This window comes from Haemorhous mexicanus, chromosome Z (genome assembly GCF_027477595.1).
Source record: "Haemorhous mexicanus isolate bHaeMex1 chromosome Z, bHaeMex1.pri, whole genome shotgun sequence".
In the NCBI taxonomy this organism is placed as follows: Eukaryota; Metazoa; Chordata; class Aves; order Passeriformes; family Fringillidae; genus Haemorhous; species Haemorhous mexicanus.
The window spans coordinates 77,695,265-77,712,233 of record NC_082381.1 but is presented as its reverse complement, the minus strand read 5'-3'; the positions used below and the strand labels follow the sequence as shown (position 1 = coordinate 77,712,233).

Genomic DNA, 16,969 nt, shown 5'->3' with positions numbered 1-16,969 from the left:
GACAAAGAAGATAAACATGTGAAAGAAATTAAAATACTAAAGATTGAAAGTATTATCTGTACTAATAAAGTACAGGAAATTAGTCTAGGGTAACACATTCTGAGACCAGGAGTGATAAAGTGGCTATTACTCTTCCTAGTCAATATAGAATCATCCTTTGCAAAACATTTTTCCTCCCCAAAATATGATAAACTGGACTTTAGCACAAGGAAATTTCAATCACCTTGGTTATATCCATCAGCTCAGCATCAAGCTGGGAGATTGCATCTTGTACTGAAGAATGATGGGAATACTGCCGCTGTAATGTTTCTTGTATTTGAAGCTGGATCCTTGCAACCTTGTTTAAGAGGAAAATACAGTAATTCAAAATTGAATTAATTTATTCATAGTTTAAAAATACACCTAGAATTAACTTTAGCTTATTTAAATGTAGAAATATTGCTGCCTTACAACATGAAGTCTATTTTCATCTGCGTAGCTTTGCATGATGAAAGCAAAGAAATCCACTTATAAAGAACTGGTAGTAAAACTGTTACGTGCCAATGAGACAAAATGAAATAATGCATTTACAGTGTAGCTTAGATTAATATGTTTTCTTACTTCCATTTTCTCTTCTAGTTCATGTAGGAATTCACCATCTGCAGCTAAAGAGGATATGGCAGTGGAACTTTTGGCACTCAAAATGGCACGTGCAATGTATTCAAGTCGCTGCTGAAGAGAAATTTCTGTGCTGCAAAATAAATATTCATAATAAAATGAATACTTAATATAATTATTTGAGGGTTAGTTATATTGTAGCTAGATTCTGGGAAGTAATATGTGCCTTTTACAGATTTTACTAACTCATGCATGACACAATCCAACCACGTAACCACATCATTGCTGCAAGCTCAGTTGTAGTGTACTTATCAATAAGAACTAGCTACTTAATAAGCTATAATTACAGAAAATCCATTGCAAAGTAATGTATAATACAAAAATAAACATTATCATTGACTTCCAATAATTGCCTAGATTTAAAGCTAACATATCCTATTTTTAAAAGTACTTACACTAAAGGTTTTGATTTTGGTTTTTTCAGTTTTTCCCAAGTTACCTCAATTTATATATAATAGATACACATAATTCATACCTATGGAGGTCTGCCAGCTTAGCCAAGACTCTGGCAGCATTACTAAAATTTCTGTTTTTTTCAAAGTATCTCCAGAGTAAATCCATATAGCGGACTTTGTTTTGGTCAATCTTGGTCATCCGCACCAGGTAGGGCTCCAAAAAGGGGGCAGTAACCTGCAGACATCAGAAAGATAACAGTTATACTCTTGCTCTTCCCTGCCTTTTAAAGCATTATTACAATTACCTCTCCCAGTTCACTATGTATAGAAAAGCTCACCTGTAACAGCTTGTCCGCCAAGTCAGCCTGTATCAACCAATTGTAAAGTGCAATACTGAAGAGCTCATCTGTTGAACGCTGAGCCAGCTTTAGCATTTGTTCAAACTAAGGGAAGAAAACGTCAGAACCACTATTAGAGAAGTGGTTATATTACTTTAAGTCCTGAATTACCATGCAACAATCCTTAGATTCACATTATTTGCATGTCATAATTTCCATGGGTGCTTTAGATATTGAGGCCAATTCATGACAAACCTTCACTTCATTAAACTACTCCATAATTTTATTAAAATAATAAATTCTAGACCCCTTCAAATCACACTGTTTTCTGGAGCGTAGTCATGACTTTTTTGTGAGTTTCTTACATGATGTCCAGCTTCTTCATTGCTTAACATGTTGGGGTCAGATGATAACAGCGGAGGACCTGGCTTTTTGGGTACGCTGGGAGACTGAGGAGCAGCTTTACTTTGGTTCACTAACTCTTGAAGGGTGTCAGTGATACACTTGTAGCTGTTCAATCTGTAAACAGAGCAAAAGAAAATAAAAGCCCCATAATTTTTATTGCAACTGTCCATAAAATAGTTTTTGCAAGTCTGTTATTGTACGCCTCTGTAGACAGTTACTAAGATTTAAAGATTATTGTCAGCTTATTGAGCTTATTGTTAGCTGGATGTCACTATCTAGTTTGTTCTCATTCATCTTTTTAATAAGTATTTCTGCAGTGTTCTGATCACGGTATTTTCTGTATCTCTTAGTCCCTGTTTCAGATTAAGTTGCTGCCATATTAATCATAATCAAGGGGAGCATGATGGGCAAAAATATTTATATTGTGTCCCTTATCATAAAATGCTTGCTTGTTATTACCCTGTATTCCTTCCCTAAAAGAGCTACTTTCCCAGTCACTTGAAATAAAGCATTACATTTAATCGTCATAAATAATCCTGAAAACTTGCCTTTCTTGAAAAGCTTGGAGTCCAACAACATCTTCTTCTGGTTCTCCATTTTTATAGAAATGAAGGCCAAGACCTTGGGGATCTTTCTTTTCAGCTGCTGTAAGAGAGAGCTCTACTACTCCCTCATAGAAACGCACTAGGAAAAATCAAAACAAATATCACTGTTCATTATTGTATTAAATTCACAACAAAATGGTAAGTGACATCAAACATTTCTCATACAAATGCTACACTATTTACTCTGGTCTATATAATTTAAAATCTACACCTGTTCCCACCCTGTGGCATTTATATGCAAATTTGAAGTTAAGATACTAAGTTACATAGAAATTACAGAGAATGTCCTGCACAATATATAATACTGTACAGAGGCCCATTTCTTAACTGTTATATAATTTAAATGTATTTGTAACTGATATACTGCACTAATTAGGATTCGGAACCATCTTTCAAAAAGCATATTTTGTATAAAAGGTACCTGTAACCCTCTCCTTACATAGAACCTAGTGAAATATTTCAACCACATATATGAAACAAATGGACACTGCAAAATGAAGTACATACACGAGACTATTTTAATATAGAAATGGATTTCTTGGTTGGCTTGTTAAATCTAGCAAGGCTTTAAAAAAGAAAAGGCTGGCACATTTTAATTTTAAGATTTATTAAGCAATTCTTTATGGTAAAAAACTACAAAACTGAGTTGAAAGTTAGCAAACAAAGCAAGCAGAAAACATGGCATGAAAGCATACCATGAAATTATTCAGCATGATCAGTGACTGGCTCTTACCCTGCCTGTACTGTGCACAAACATTAGGAAGATCTACTTGATTGCTGATCTTCTGGTACTCTTTCAGTGACTCCCTCAGCATCTTCTCTTTTTCCATTTTGCTTTGAGCTTGTCGAGATCGCTGAAGAAGTTCATTTGCCTAAAAACAAATGAAAAATGGAAATTATTAATATGAGCACATCATGAACAGATCATGGATACTGTTAATGTGCTATTATTCTAAATTTCAAAGCTGAAACAGAAGAAAGACCGTCCTCTCAAAACACTCTCTGGTCCCTAAGTTTCCAGCAAAAAGGCTACAATAGCATTAGAAGAGATGAAGACTTAACCAACTGGTTTCCTATTCTCTCCTCACCAGTTACTTGTTTCAAATTTATTTGAAAAGCTTCAAAGACCTTAGTTCTTAGACACAATTGTATGTCACAAATTCAAGTAAACTGTGGAATGGACAAAAACCAAGATACTATGCTGAGAAAGACTGGAATAAGACAACATTTTATCAACATAAAGAAGACAGGGTTAAGATTAGAGATCAGTTTACAGTTAAGAGACTACAAAAATAACTGCAAATGCATCAAATAATTTTTGTGTAATGTTCAACATTAATCAATTAAAATATGAAAATATGCGCACAACTTGACTTCCTCTTCTTCTACCTCTGAAACTACACTTACAAGCTGTCCAATGTATCTGATTTGTGTATGTTCTCAAGTTGTGTTTGGGTGCTCTAAAATCTGGAAGTGTACTTACCTTTGAACACACAGCATCATCAGTGCTATAAAGAAGAGGGCAGATATCTTGCAAATGGGCAATGATTCCATCCACAGCCGCATTATCTCTGATGTAACAGTTTATAAGAGAGGCAATGAGTGCTCCAGTCAACTCTCTATCTCTAATCACCAAATCTTTAAAAGCAGTAACCTTTAGCTGTTCTTGAAGTTCCTGAAAATAAGACAGAATTTTGTTAATTTATCAAATCTTTTATTTGACCCTGTTTAGAAATGTCTGTATGTTCCAGCAGCAAAATTAACTGTTTCTAATAATTAAAAACATATAAAACTCCAATGACTACAATGAACAGCACAGACTATGTTATTTAAAATACACATTTTATAGCAAAATAAAAATAATAAAGCAAGTGCTACTACTAAAGGCCTTGCTGGAGGCCTGGGTACAGTGAAAACTCCTCTTAACAGACTTTCTCTGCCATCTTCACTATGTGTCCCTCTGTTTCAGATCTCTGACAGTAAGAATGGAATTAGAAGTTCCTTTTAATTCACAGGGTACTGTCAGAATGCATACCCTATGAGACTGTCAAAGTTTTGAATATTCAGAACAGTAAAAATGACAGATTCAATAAAAGAAGGAGTTTGGAAAGTTTGAGGTCTGAACTCATTATGCTTTTAAAGATTAAATTACTCTGAAGTTTTCTAATTTTTAAAAACTTATTATGAATATTTGCGCGCATAGTTGCCAATAGGGTCTAGGTAGTGTCTATGTAGTGTCTATAGATGATACTAACAGCACGATAATACAGCTCCAAAACTCTAAATCTACTGAAGACAAAGGAAAACATTTTACTTGTTAAAACAGTTAGTTAGCTCATTGTCCAACACAACTAAAAGTTGCACAAAGCTCCCCAATGCAACACTGTGAAGAGCAACAGCTTCTGTGCCTCTGTAAGGCTTTAAAATTATTCTTTTTGTGAATAAAAAATACAAATTCTCAAATAATCTTATCAAGTTTTAGGACAAAATGCCCAGTATTGAAGTTAATAGCTTTTTTCAATGGTTGTCTGCAAATTCGACATTAGCAAAGGCTGCACAGCAGTAGCACCCTTTGCTCTACAAGTTTCCTTCTTTACAAACCAGGAGCCTGAAAGAACTGGGATCATATAGCCTGGGGGCTTAGAGGGCGATATGTGGGACCTTACTAATATTTTTGAGAAAGTGCAAGCAATGCAGAGTCAGATTTTTTCCAGCAGTAACCAGTAACAGGACACTGCACAATGGTAAAAAATTGAAGTGAAGGAAATTACACCTGAATAGAAATCTTTCTTGCTTTAGAGGTGGTTCAACACTGAAATTGGGTTGCTCAGAGACACTGTGGAGTTTTCAACTTTATAGATATTAAAATCCTTACTGGACACAGTCCTGGGCAATCTGCTCTAGCTGCCCCTGCTTTGAGAGTCAATTAGATTATTACCCCCACTGCAAAGGGGACAGATGATCTCCAGTGGTTCCTCCCAACCTCAGCTGTTCTGTGGTACATTCCGGTACCCCACTGACACAAAAGAGCAAGGACTCTAATACCCTATTGTTTTCAATCTTTCACCAAGACTAAGGCAAAGAATGAATTCCACTTGGCTGGAATATGCTGGTCTGTTCTTTTCAGAACATTCTGCAGAACATGCTTAAGGTATAAAACCAGTAATTTATAAATGAGACTCAGTATTAACTATCAATAAAAGTAGAAAAATTTATTGTTAATGGCACTTCCAATTGCATAAATTGAGTGATTATGTCAATACTACATGTCAGTCTCTTAAACATTTGTGACTACATGTAAAAAAATGTGTGTGTGGTATAAAATTCATATGTTTCTCAATTAATTTAAGTAATTGTCCTTTGGGAAAACTTAGGTAGCAAAAGAAATTTCAGGTGATTAGTACAAACAAATTAAAATTTAATATCCAGGTCTTACCTTCTGAAGCTCACCTACAGCAACACTGAATTGGTGCTCACATAGCAACTTCCATAAAGCCAGTGCCTGGCAGGTTTTGCGAACAAGCTGCTGGATACCTTGAAGTGAGGTCTTCTCAGTTAGCTGTGCCTCAGCTGAAAAACCAGAGACTGTCAGCAGGCAACTGTCCATATATTTCAAATAAGCATGTAAGTTTTTGAGGTTTTTTGGAACCATCTCCTTAACTTTCTATCTTTTTTTCTCTTCCATTGTTGATTAATGCTGCCTAGCTCTCTTGGGAGATAAATGCCATGTTAACCCTGCCCCAAAAAAATAACCCTCTGTTAATATTTATTTCCAACCATGCAACAAAGAAATCATGCTCTCTGAAAAACAAGTATGGTTTCCTGTGCACTAGATTTACACATCAGTCTAAATTTTTACTTTTGTTTCAAAAATTGGTATTATAAATGTATTTTTGCTGAACATAAAAGAAATCAAATTAAACCTATACATATTCCCTTTTTGTTTGATTACCTGTATTTACTTGTAGAGAGAACAATTACAATTACAGCTGTGGTCAATACCATCTACACTATCTTTAAAGAAACAGCTACTCCAGAAACTACTTCTGTGTTCTTAAAGACAGCACTTGAGGAAAACAGAACATTTAAATCTGGTAATATGCATCACATAAACTGAAAGGATAATGTTTTCATACTTATAACATAGGCAGAACATAATTGCAACAATTTATGTGTTTACTTTTGAGTGTTTACACTTCACAAATGAGGTTAAAAATAATTACATTGTGTTATTCAGCAATCTGAAAGGCCTGATGAACTCAGTAAAGAATAAAAATAAAAAATAAAATTATTAAAGGTCTACCAAATCCTACATAGTGACTTACAGAAAATGTTTACATTTACACCAATTAAAGCCCAGGATTACACACATGTGAACCACAAAGATTCTCAATTCCTTATATGCAGTAACAACATTTCCCAACTTGCCTGCAAGTTGCTGGGCAAAAGCTGCACTATAAGAAGACAAGAAATCAAATGGGCTGTGTAACAGACCTCATATTTCTAAACAAAGTTTTGTAGACATTTTAAAAGGTATCTTTGGAAACCTGCACTACAGTAGTTTTTTAACATGACATCATGCTCACTTGTCTCATAAAATAACTGCTTAGTAAATGCTATCTTGTAAATATAAATGATTGTGCAGCTACTATGTACTGTAGTGAGGAGATTAACCAAATTTATCCATAATGGAGAACATTAGGAAAGAAAAAAAAGGAGACAGGTAAGAGTGCAAAATGATGCCATGATATTTAAGATAAAATTTGTGCATAAAAAAGGCCTTTTTATGCAGATGATTTCACAAGATAAGTGAGAAAGGCGCCATCCAAATGCACCATTCCTTGATACTTCCTGCTCAAAAACAATTACATACCATGATATTTCCTTTGGAGTTCTTGCTGGACTTGCTGAGAACTTCCACCATCAGGCCGCATAAAACCCAGGAGTCTCTGTTGTAGATTGGCTGGTGTGCTAAAACTGCAATTTAAAAAACCCCAAAAAATGGTATTATGATTACAAATACCAAATACCTTAAAAGATGAATGTAACAAACTAATTTTTAGCACCTGAATGTTGCAGCTGGAGACTATACAAACACTTCAAATCAGTAAAACACCTGTGGTAGTTTTTCAAAAGCTGGACATTAAACACCACATGTCAATTTACCACAATTAATAATACCTTGGGTTTCCAAGTGCTCCTACTGTAGCAAACTGTGAATTTCTATCCAAAAATTCTTGTAAACCTTTTAGCTCTTGTAACACACATTCCAGCATACGGGATGGAACACTGCTTTCTATCTGCAAAAGAAAGCAAACTTCTTTACAGAAAGCTGGGTTTTCACACTTCTTTTTCCAAAAAAAATCAATTTTAAGCTAACATCACTGAAAAGACAAATAAGAGGGTACAACAAATAAATTATGTGCTAGTAACAGATCACTAGAACACAAGATAATTATACCACATTCATTGAGGCAGCACACATGTGAAGAGGCAGGAGTCCTCTGCAGATACACAGTATTTAAGATGCTACTTTCTTTGCCCCCCCGATAACTAAATTAGCTATGCTTTACTACTTCCAACTCTAAGCTAAAATAAGGATTGAGCACTGGATTCTGTTAACAACCACAGCCAGAAAAGATTTTATTTTCATCATGGACAAAAAATGAAACAGCTAGATGTTAGTTACGCAAATGATGAAAATTTTTATTTTTGGTCCTTCCACAACTGCAGTGACTATCCCAAATCAGCAAAGCATTTAATTCTTAGGGTTTGTCTGGAGGGAGCATGAAGAAACCCTAAGCGTATCAAGGAAGTGACATCAGTAAACATGGAGAAAACTGCCCCTTGCCAATTAAGAGCAGAGATTAAATCAGTTTGGTTTCTTAGAAAGTATTATTTAAAATAATAGCTTTAAAAGACAACTAATTATCAGTTAAGAGCTCAGCATTTAAGAAAACAATGACATGGCAAATTATGGGTTTTGTACTGAACAGTTTATAACTAAGAACGGAAGTTTAAAAGGACTTAAATACTAAAAGAAACTTTTAAGAACACAGAATAATTTTTTACTTACTGCAACAATTTCTCGATTGCCACTTTTGAAAACTCTTTCCACGACTATACTGCCATCCCAAATATTTCTGCAAAACAAAACAAAAGCCAAGTGATTTACCAAGTATTTTTGTAGGTCTTCTATGCATAATTTCTTGAAAAAGAAATGGTAAAACTTTGAAGCTAAAAGTCTAAAATAAGGATTAATTCTAGATGAAAAATAAATATTCTAAAAACTAGCCATTATATAATAACAAACAGTTCAGGTATAAATAATTAGCAAAATTCCAGATCTAAAACTTTAATTAAATTAAATTTGACGCTTTCAAATACTATAGATGAATATGATTCCCTGGAAATACAGTGTAAACAAACAAGTCTCATAACAGAAATTTCTTTCCCAGTCAGTATGGAGAGAGATCACCAACATATGCAGAACTCTCTTCTTGCTTGGGTTGTTTAGGGCTCAGCTTCCAAGGTAACAGAATCTTTAGTCATGTTTCATTGCTCTGATGTCTGATTCTGACTAAACATTCTTCATAGAAATGACTTAAAGATAGGACTTTGATCTTTTAAGTCCTTCTACATTTCTGTTTCATCCTTCAGTAGGAAAACACACAACTCATAGGTTTGAAAAATAAACCTGGAGATTTCAGAGTTCTGTTAAGGCACTTGATTGCAGGCTCAGTATCTAAGCAACTTTCCTGCCCTAGGCATTCACTGAATGTACTATTATTAAAAGAGATGCAAAACCAACATATTATACAGACAGGTATTTCATAAATACAACATTAAAATTTACTAATTTCCAAGTTAAAGGCTATTAATATAGGATGCACCACCTACATGCACCTGTTAGTGCAAAGAAAGACTATGAAACAAATTCAGTGACAGAATCTCTTTTTCCAAAGATCTCACCCTATAATCCGGGCAAAGTATATGCAGATGCCATTGTGTCTTCCAGAAAACACTATCTCGGGACCCATCATTCCGCTAATGGATGTACCAGGGTGAGACATGGAATTTCCAGGAGGAAAAATGGGAGTTGACATAGCAGGAGGTTGTAAACCTAGGGTAAAAACAGATAAATATTACTCATTTCCATGCCAATGAAAAAGCCTTAAAAACTTAAAAATTAATAAATAAAATGGAGAAGAAGGTGTTACCTTGCCCAGATGTCAAAATGCTAGGATTAGAATATGGACTATCAACAGTCAAAGGGGTACCTAAGAAGGGAAAAGAAATAAAGGTAACGTTGTGAAACACAATCCAAAACTGCCCCCTCCCAAATCTACGCCATAAAGTATCTGTGAAAAAGCAACAAAGTTGTCAAATCAAATACTTTCAATGTTTATAGTAAAGTATCAAACTGCATTCACTTCTCATCAACCAACACTCCACAAGTCAAATAAATGGATACACTTCCTTCAAGAGCAGTTGAAGCAGCATTTTCTTCCCAGTATTCATGTGTTAATTTTTTGCACACCATCTGTTATCTGCATTGAATGTAATATTGCCCACATACTTTTTGCTGTTCCTCACCTTCTGAATGCTGAACACTGATAATATTACTTTTCATTTTTATGTGGGGCAGATGTAGAAACACTACAGCAACCCTGCTAACTCAAAACAGTAAGTCCTGAGACTGTCCACAGCCTCAAGCTCAGCCATGAATACTCCATCTCTTCCTGCATATTAAATCTGAATAGCTAACTTAAGACCTCAAAATATCAGGAGCACATGTGGTCATCTACAAAAATGTCTACACACCATTAGCAAACAAGGTGATGTATCACAGAAAAGGTAAGAAAAACTGGCACTCTGAAAATTTGGCTTTTACCAAAAGATACAGTTTTGCCTTATTTGCAACAGTTCTGTCAACTTGGCAACTCACAACCGCAGAGAGGATAACACAGTGCCAATACATTCTCTGAGCACATTGTCATATGTGCTAAAGCAAAGCAAAAATCGCAGAAAAGCAGCACGCAAATGCATGACTAGACTTTCAACAGTGGGAAAAAGATGGAAATGACACCTGGCCTTTTAATGCTAACATTATTGCTATGTTAGTTTCACACGCAAAATTATGAGGTGGTTGAATGAATTTATGTCAGCAGTGTCTGACCCACCACATGGGACATCCACAATATCAGAATCTTAATTTCACATGACAGTTCTCTACCCTTTGAGCAAACCGAGTAAGTAGTAGGAGAAGAATGGTGCCATCTTCCACCTGGACCTGTTACTGAAGCAAAATGGAAACATCTGCTTTGATACTAGGTTTGAAAGAGGCATTTATGACACAACAACAAAAATAAGCAAACATTTAGACTTGGGAAAAATACATTTAGTCCTAAAGTGAGTCTTCTTCTTGACTACAGAGCTTCCTGCCATTTCCCCCACAACCTATTTTCACTCTTACTCTTCTCCAAGCACCTGTTCTTCCCATAGCTACTGTTCTCTCCAACTCGATTTAATTTGACATTCTAATGCCTTGCCTCAGCTCTTGACCACATTGTAACTGTTTCACAACAAAAAGGTTGGAAACAGATGCCACTAATTGACTGCAGTAGAGCTTTAGTAGTTAAGAATTCTGAAAAAAAGGGTCAACAGTTTTTTCTAAATTTCATCCTAGTTCACCACATTTTTCTCTAATACTTAGGAATTTGGACACATGTCAAAATATGGTAATGAAATGGAATTTCCTTGAATTCCAGGCAAACAAGTTTATTTCCCAAGTCTGTTGTGTAAAACTGAATGCCACATGTCAGATGAAGGAAGATTTTATACATTAATGAGTTCTATGTAAAAATCAATAATTAATTTAATTCAGTAATTCAATCAGAATTTGAAACTCATAATCATAAATTTCTTTTTTAAAAATCCTTCCAGTCTGAAATTGAGTAATGCATGTTGAGGGACAGCAATTGTAGAAATTTAAGTGAATCTCAAAGTACAAAAAGGCCTTCACTCCAAGAAGCATTAAGTTCTGAGGAGAAAAAATATGCACTTTTCTCCTTTTTAGGCGGCACTCAAGACTGAAGCTTTCAAAACCAAATGCTGAAGACAGAGCTTTTTAAGACAGAAATCACTCCAAATGACTAGCTCATTTCTTGATCAAATTTCTTCTTCCTTCTCATAAGCAGTATCTGTAGAAGCATGACAATGACAATGTAGGAAGATACTGTTATGTCTACACAGCAACCAGCTAAGCTGGTTGTAGTCTGAAATACATTATCGCTAAGTTGTTCTCTGGCTGCTGAAATGACTCTGGAAGTAACAAATGTATACCCTCTTCAGTGTCTTAACAAAGTATGTGCAATACGGAAACATCATTTGAGATAATGACCCCCTCACTAAATCCAAAAATCACTCAAGAGAAATGGCAAAAACTCTTGTCATTAACTAGCTAGTAAGTGAAAAATACAGTCTATTTCAGACAAAAAGAACACAGGTACTTGTGAGAAGACAAACCACAACATATTCAAGGAAAAAAAACCTGTCCAAAACGATGAAATGCTTGCTACATACCTGCAGAAACAGGAGAACCCAAAATAGGTCCAACGTTGCTGGGAGGAGGCAGAGCTGATGGAAATCTCATTTGTGCTTCTCCACCATACCTAAAGTTTGCAAAACCAGAAATTCTCAACCTGTCATACACAGCCCATTCAATTTTCATGCCTTTGAGAATGAACAGCAATTCTGGGGTTCTTTTAAAATAAAAATCCCAGAATAGTTTTTAAGAGAAATTTACCAATTCCTAAGTCAGACTTCTGCTTTAGCATCTTTTCCAGGTTTGCTTCTACAGGAAAGTGGAAAGAAGGGCACAGTTGAGATGACCCATGGTTTTCTGTCTATCATCCACAAGTAATTTCTATTCATCTCTATCCTATAGTGTTACATGAACTCTTTGCTATGTCTTCCCTGGCTAACTCCAGAGTTATAATCCACATTTTGTCTCAGATTTTGTGATAAAATTGAATTTGATGAAGAGCAAATATTCACAACCTACTGAAAACAGCTTACTGACTTTAACACATGCACAAGTTTTGGCAAGGAACTAGTAAGTTTTTTGGAACACAACTTTCCAAGCCGCACATTTTATCATCACTCTCAACAGCCGTATCTTACCAAAAACTCTTTGCTCTTCCTGTAGGACAGCCAAGACACCCACAATATAGGGTCACAAGAACCTCATTAGGTTCAACAAGACCAAGAGCAAGGTGCTGCACCTCGGTCAGGGTGCTGCCCTACAAAGCACAGACTGGGAAAAAATAACTCATTGAGGGCAGTCCTATGGAGAAACACTTAGGGAACATGGATGAAGAGCTGGAAATAAACCATGAGTCTGCCCCAAAAGCCAACACTATTCTGGGCTGCATCAATAGAGGAGTGGTCAGGTGATTCTCCCATTCCACCCTGTCCTTGTGATACCTCACATGCACACACACCCTCACTGCATCCAGCTCTGGGGTCCTCATTTCTAGAAAGACTTTGGACCCACTGGAGCAGATCCACATGAGGCCATGAAGACCATGAGGGTGCTGGAGCAGCTCTGCTGTAAAGACAGATTGAGAGTTGTGGTCGTTCAGATGGGAGAGAAGACTCTGGGGAGACCTTATAGCACCTTCCAGGACTTAAAGGGCACCTTACAAAAATCAAGGAAGAACAACTTTTTACAAGAGCAGACAGTGATAGGACAAGAGAGAATGGTTTTAAACTAAAAGATCAAAGAGATTTAGGTTAGGTATTAGGAAAAATTTCTTTACTGTGAGGCAGGTGATGCACTGGAAGAGGGTGGCCAAAGACAGTGATGATACTCCATTCATTAAAGTATTCAAGGCCAGGATGGATGGGACCTTAAGCAACATTATCTAGAGGGTAGTATCCCTGCCCAAGGGAGAAGATCTGAAACAAGGTGATCTTTAAGGTCCCTTCCACCCAAACAATTTGGGATTCTCTGTATACACCAACTTCTTTAAGGCAGCTAATGAGAATAAACGTATTTGCATCATACCAAGGAAATGCAGCACTTAAAATACATGGCTTAGAAATTAATCCTCCAGAGTGGAAGTTCATAATTCATCACTCAGATTGTACTGGAAAAAACATACCAAACTTAACAGCAACATAGCTAAAGCAACCAACCAACAAAAAATAAGAGCCACAAAACCCAAAACCACCACCACATCACCAAAAACTTCACACCTATAACCAAAGTCACCAGGCCCTGAACTGGCAGCAAGTTAAAAAGCCTGTACACGAGATTAGTGACCATAGTGATCCTGAGCATAACATTCAGAATGACAGACAGAATTGAAACTTACCTGAAGAATGCTCGAGTAGCCCAGGCAGATACTTCTCTATCACATGCAGCATTAGAACAGGCCAAAATAAGGCAAGTGGCACAGGCCTGATCCTCCTAGAGCATATTACAATGTTAGTGTGGTGTCTTATATCAACTTGGTAAGAAATGTATAGAAGTTATATTCCTCAATAACTAAAATGGTAAATACTTTCTGCATAATTTTATTTAGAAGCCATGGAAATCAGCTCTTCTAATATACAGTAAAGAAGTGAATTCTAGCAAATTATTCCACTGTATTAGGTAAGATTTTGCTATACAGTTTTTGCAAACTCAGTGATACTATTGGTAGGGAACAATCTTCATGCCTGACATTTAAATATGACTAAGATTCATGCAATTTCTACAAACACAAAAACATAAATTACAATTGTGTTTGAAGAAAAAACACTTGTAAAAATCAGTGTTTGCATATTCTAATAGGCTGTTACAATACAAATTAGGTCCTTTCCAAGCACAAGAGAATAAACTACAATGAACACTCACTACAGATACTACACAATACTAGTCATATTAAAATTGTAATCAACAATAACCAAACTTCTGCTTGTTTCTTGTTTATCTTAAGTTGCTAATCAAAAAGAATACTCAGACCAACTACACACATTTCTACTGGCCTTCAAAACATAAAAATCCCTTGTAGTGGTAGGAATTCAACTTTTTTAGAAACTCTTCCTCTCCTGCTCTCAGATGAACTTCTTTATAAACTAAGAAGTGCACTACACTTCTACACACAAGACATATGAATTTCAGGGAAAGTGAACTGGACATTTGGTTTTAGATATCATAAAATGAGAAATTATTTCTCTATATGATCTAGCTTTATGTAGACAAAAGAAAAATTTACCAATCACTTTAATTGGTAAATGAAACATTGACCAGAACGTTTCAGCAACAATGAAAAGGCAACAAGTCTTCCATTTTTTATAACACATCAAAAGTTCTTACCTGATGCAACTTGAAAAATCTCTCAATCTCCTCTCCATCTCCACCTGTATTGCTCACAAGCAGATGCCGCAGCTGATCAACAGGTCTGAGTTTATGAAACATAACACTTCCCTAAAAGTAAGGCAAAGTAAGTTAGGTTAAAGCTGTCTTTACCCTGTTTCATCACAACACACCCATCTCCATGACATTTATCTTTGACATTCTGAGTCTTGCACCACTGCACCACTGGATAAAAATGTACCTGGTGTCCAAAGCCCAGTTCTCAATCACTAGCAAATCAAGGAATGGCAGGCAAGTACTGCAATGGTTACAAACTCTCCCTAAACTGAGTTAATTTTTCTATTCTTAGGCTAACACAAAGCACAGAATTACATTCTGCATATGTAAGTAATGCAGAAAAGAAAGGCTTTGTGTACTTTGCAAATCCTGAAAACTGCCTGAAAGAAAAATGCTTGAAGAATTCAAGGCATGAATTCAGACTTCACATTAATCACCTTCCCTGCATTCAAACTAACTACTGGAAAGGGCCCAATTAATGCCCTTAACAAAACGGCTGCAATTAAACAAATGCAGCTTGCAGTTCTAGAGTTTGCAAGACGTTAATATTTAAACACTATTTAAAATAGCCTATTGGTCAAGATATTGAGTGCCAAAAATATTGCTAAATATAACCAGAAAAGCAGGTGTTCACTTTCTTTTTTTTTTTCTTCTTTCTTTTCTTTCTTATTGCTTCCTAAAAACCTCTCAAAAAACCTTTTCTGGGACTTTTCTATGACTAATAAGAAATTACTAATTCAAATCTCAATTGCCAACAACATTTACTTGAACTACTTTTCTGGGCAGAAAGTGATTGTTTCAATTTCACATAATCAAGAGCATAACCAAGGCTAAAGGAACTTCTCTGATTTGTATCTGCAAGGATTTCTGGAGAGCAACAACAATTATTAATACACTGTATGAAAGAAGTTGATTTTAAACCTTTGAGTAAATTTAAAGTAGGTACAGATAATTGCAGCAATATTCCTCCTGATTCCTTTTCATATTCAAAATACAATCCTTAAAACATGTCTAAAATGAATCCTGTACAGGTTTAAATGAAGCATCCAATTTCATACTTAATTCTTCTGGTAACCTATGTCAAGAAAAGTAATACTCACTTGGGCTGAAAGCAGAACAAATTTCTTAGGTGGCAGCATGTGTTGCTGCACAACAACAGGTGAATCAGTTATGGGAATAATGTCTTTATTTAGTGGTGTTACAATCTTCTGAACTTTAAATTCATCAATAGCAGAAAGAGCCCAGGAATGTCCATCAACACGGGTCGTCATCTGAAAAATAGATGGATATTGTCCACAGTTCGGTGGCAGAAACGGGTTTTGCACATCCATGGTAATGTTTTACTATTTACCACTTAAAATTACACAGAATAGAATCTGCTCCTCACACAAGAAAACCCAACAAAAATAAGTTCTTGTACTGTCTAACAAAATTACCACCAAATCTACAGCTATATATACACTGCTGCTTTTAGGAGAAATGAAATAATATATTGCTTCTTTTGGGGGACGGGGATATTGTTTTATATTTAAATGTAAAACAACTTGCAAAGTGAGGCTGCTACAGTATAAACAGCAACCATCTACTAACCACATCAGAACTAAGCACTGTAGGCATCATGAATTTAAAAGATTTCTTTAAAAAATCAAAAAAGCTGCAACTGAACTAAAAAGGTTTACAAGACCTTTGCAGGTGGCAGTACTTCAAATATAACTCAGGAAGAGAAATATACTAGTGAAGACATTCCAGAAAATTATGTACGCTAACCAGAAGGAACTGCTGCTTAAGAACAGGCTGCAGGTTTTTTTGGGAAACCTGGCTGTTGCTGTCAGATGCCTTGGGAAAAAAAGAGGCTGGCACTTGGGATATTCATGTCTAAGTTTTGCTGGAAGGGATCTGAAACAACTATAAAGTTCCTTTGTAAGAATTAAATAGCAGATTAATCAAAACCTGACTTTGAAGCTTTTAACTCACATAGTCCCTTCATTCACTTCAACTCTGCTCTATCTTCAGTAACATTATTTTTGACATGTCACTCCCACACCTCAGCAGAAGACTTGAAATGTCTTTCAGAGATGAAATATATGTTTTCCCTGAACTGACACATAAGGCAACTAACCCCCTCCAAACTTCTCTTACAAGCCC

General features: G+C 35.8%; 1 protein-coding gene across 1 annotated transcript in view; it reads right to left on the bottom strand.

Moving 5' to 3' along the window:
• NUP155 (nucleoporin 155) overlaps positions 1–16,969 on the bottom strand; it is a 30,431-nt gene that overhangs the window by 4,292 nt on the left and 9,170 nt on the right. The window contains exons 13-30 of the mRNA XM_059873796.1: positions 15,925–16,095; positions 14,768–14,878; positions 13,782–13,876; positions 11,986–12,074; positions 9,621–9,680; positions 9,373–9,523; positions 8,477–8,543; positions 7,582–7,700; positions 7,274–7,377; positions 5,837–5,970; positions 3,884–4,075; positions 3,134–3,272; positions 2,344–2,479; positions 1,756–1,909; positions 1,391–1,495; positions 1,133–1,287; positions 601–730; positions 224–337 (exon numbers count right to left, since the gene is read on the bottom strand). Of these exons, the coding sequence (XP_059729779.1) occupies positions 224–337; positions 601–730; positions 1,133–1,287; positions 1,391–1,495; positions 1,756–1,909; positions 2,344–2,479; positions 3,134–3,272; positions 3,884–4,075; positions 5,837–5,970; positions 7,274–7,377; positions 7,582–7,700; positions 8,477–8,543; positions 9,373–9,523; positions 9,621–9,680; positions 11,986–12,074; positions 13,782–13,876; positions 14,768–14,878; positions 15,925–16,095 (2,226 nt within the window). The remainder of the gene's footprint in view (positions 1–223; positions 338–600; positions 731–1,132; positions 1,288–1,390; positions 1,496–1,755; positions 1,910–2,343; positions 2,480–3,133; positions 3,273–3,883; positions 4,076–5,836; positions 5,971–7,273; positions 7,378–7,581; positions 7,701–8,476; positions 8,544–9,372; positions 9,524–9,620; positions 9,681–11,985; positions 12,075–13,781; positions 13,877–14,767; positions 14,879–15,924; positions 16,096–16,969) is intronic.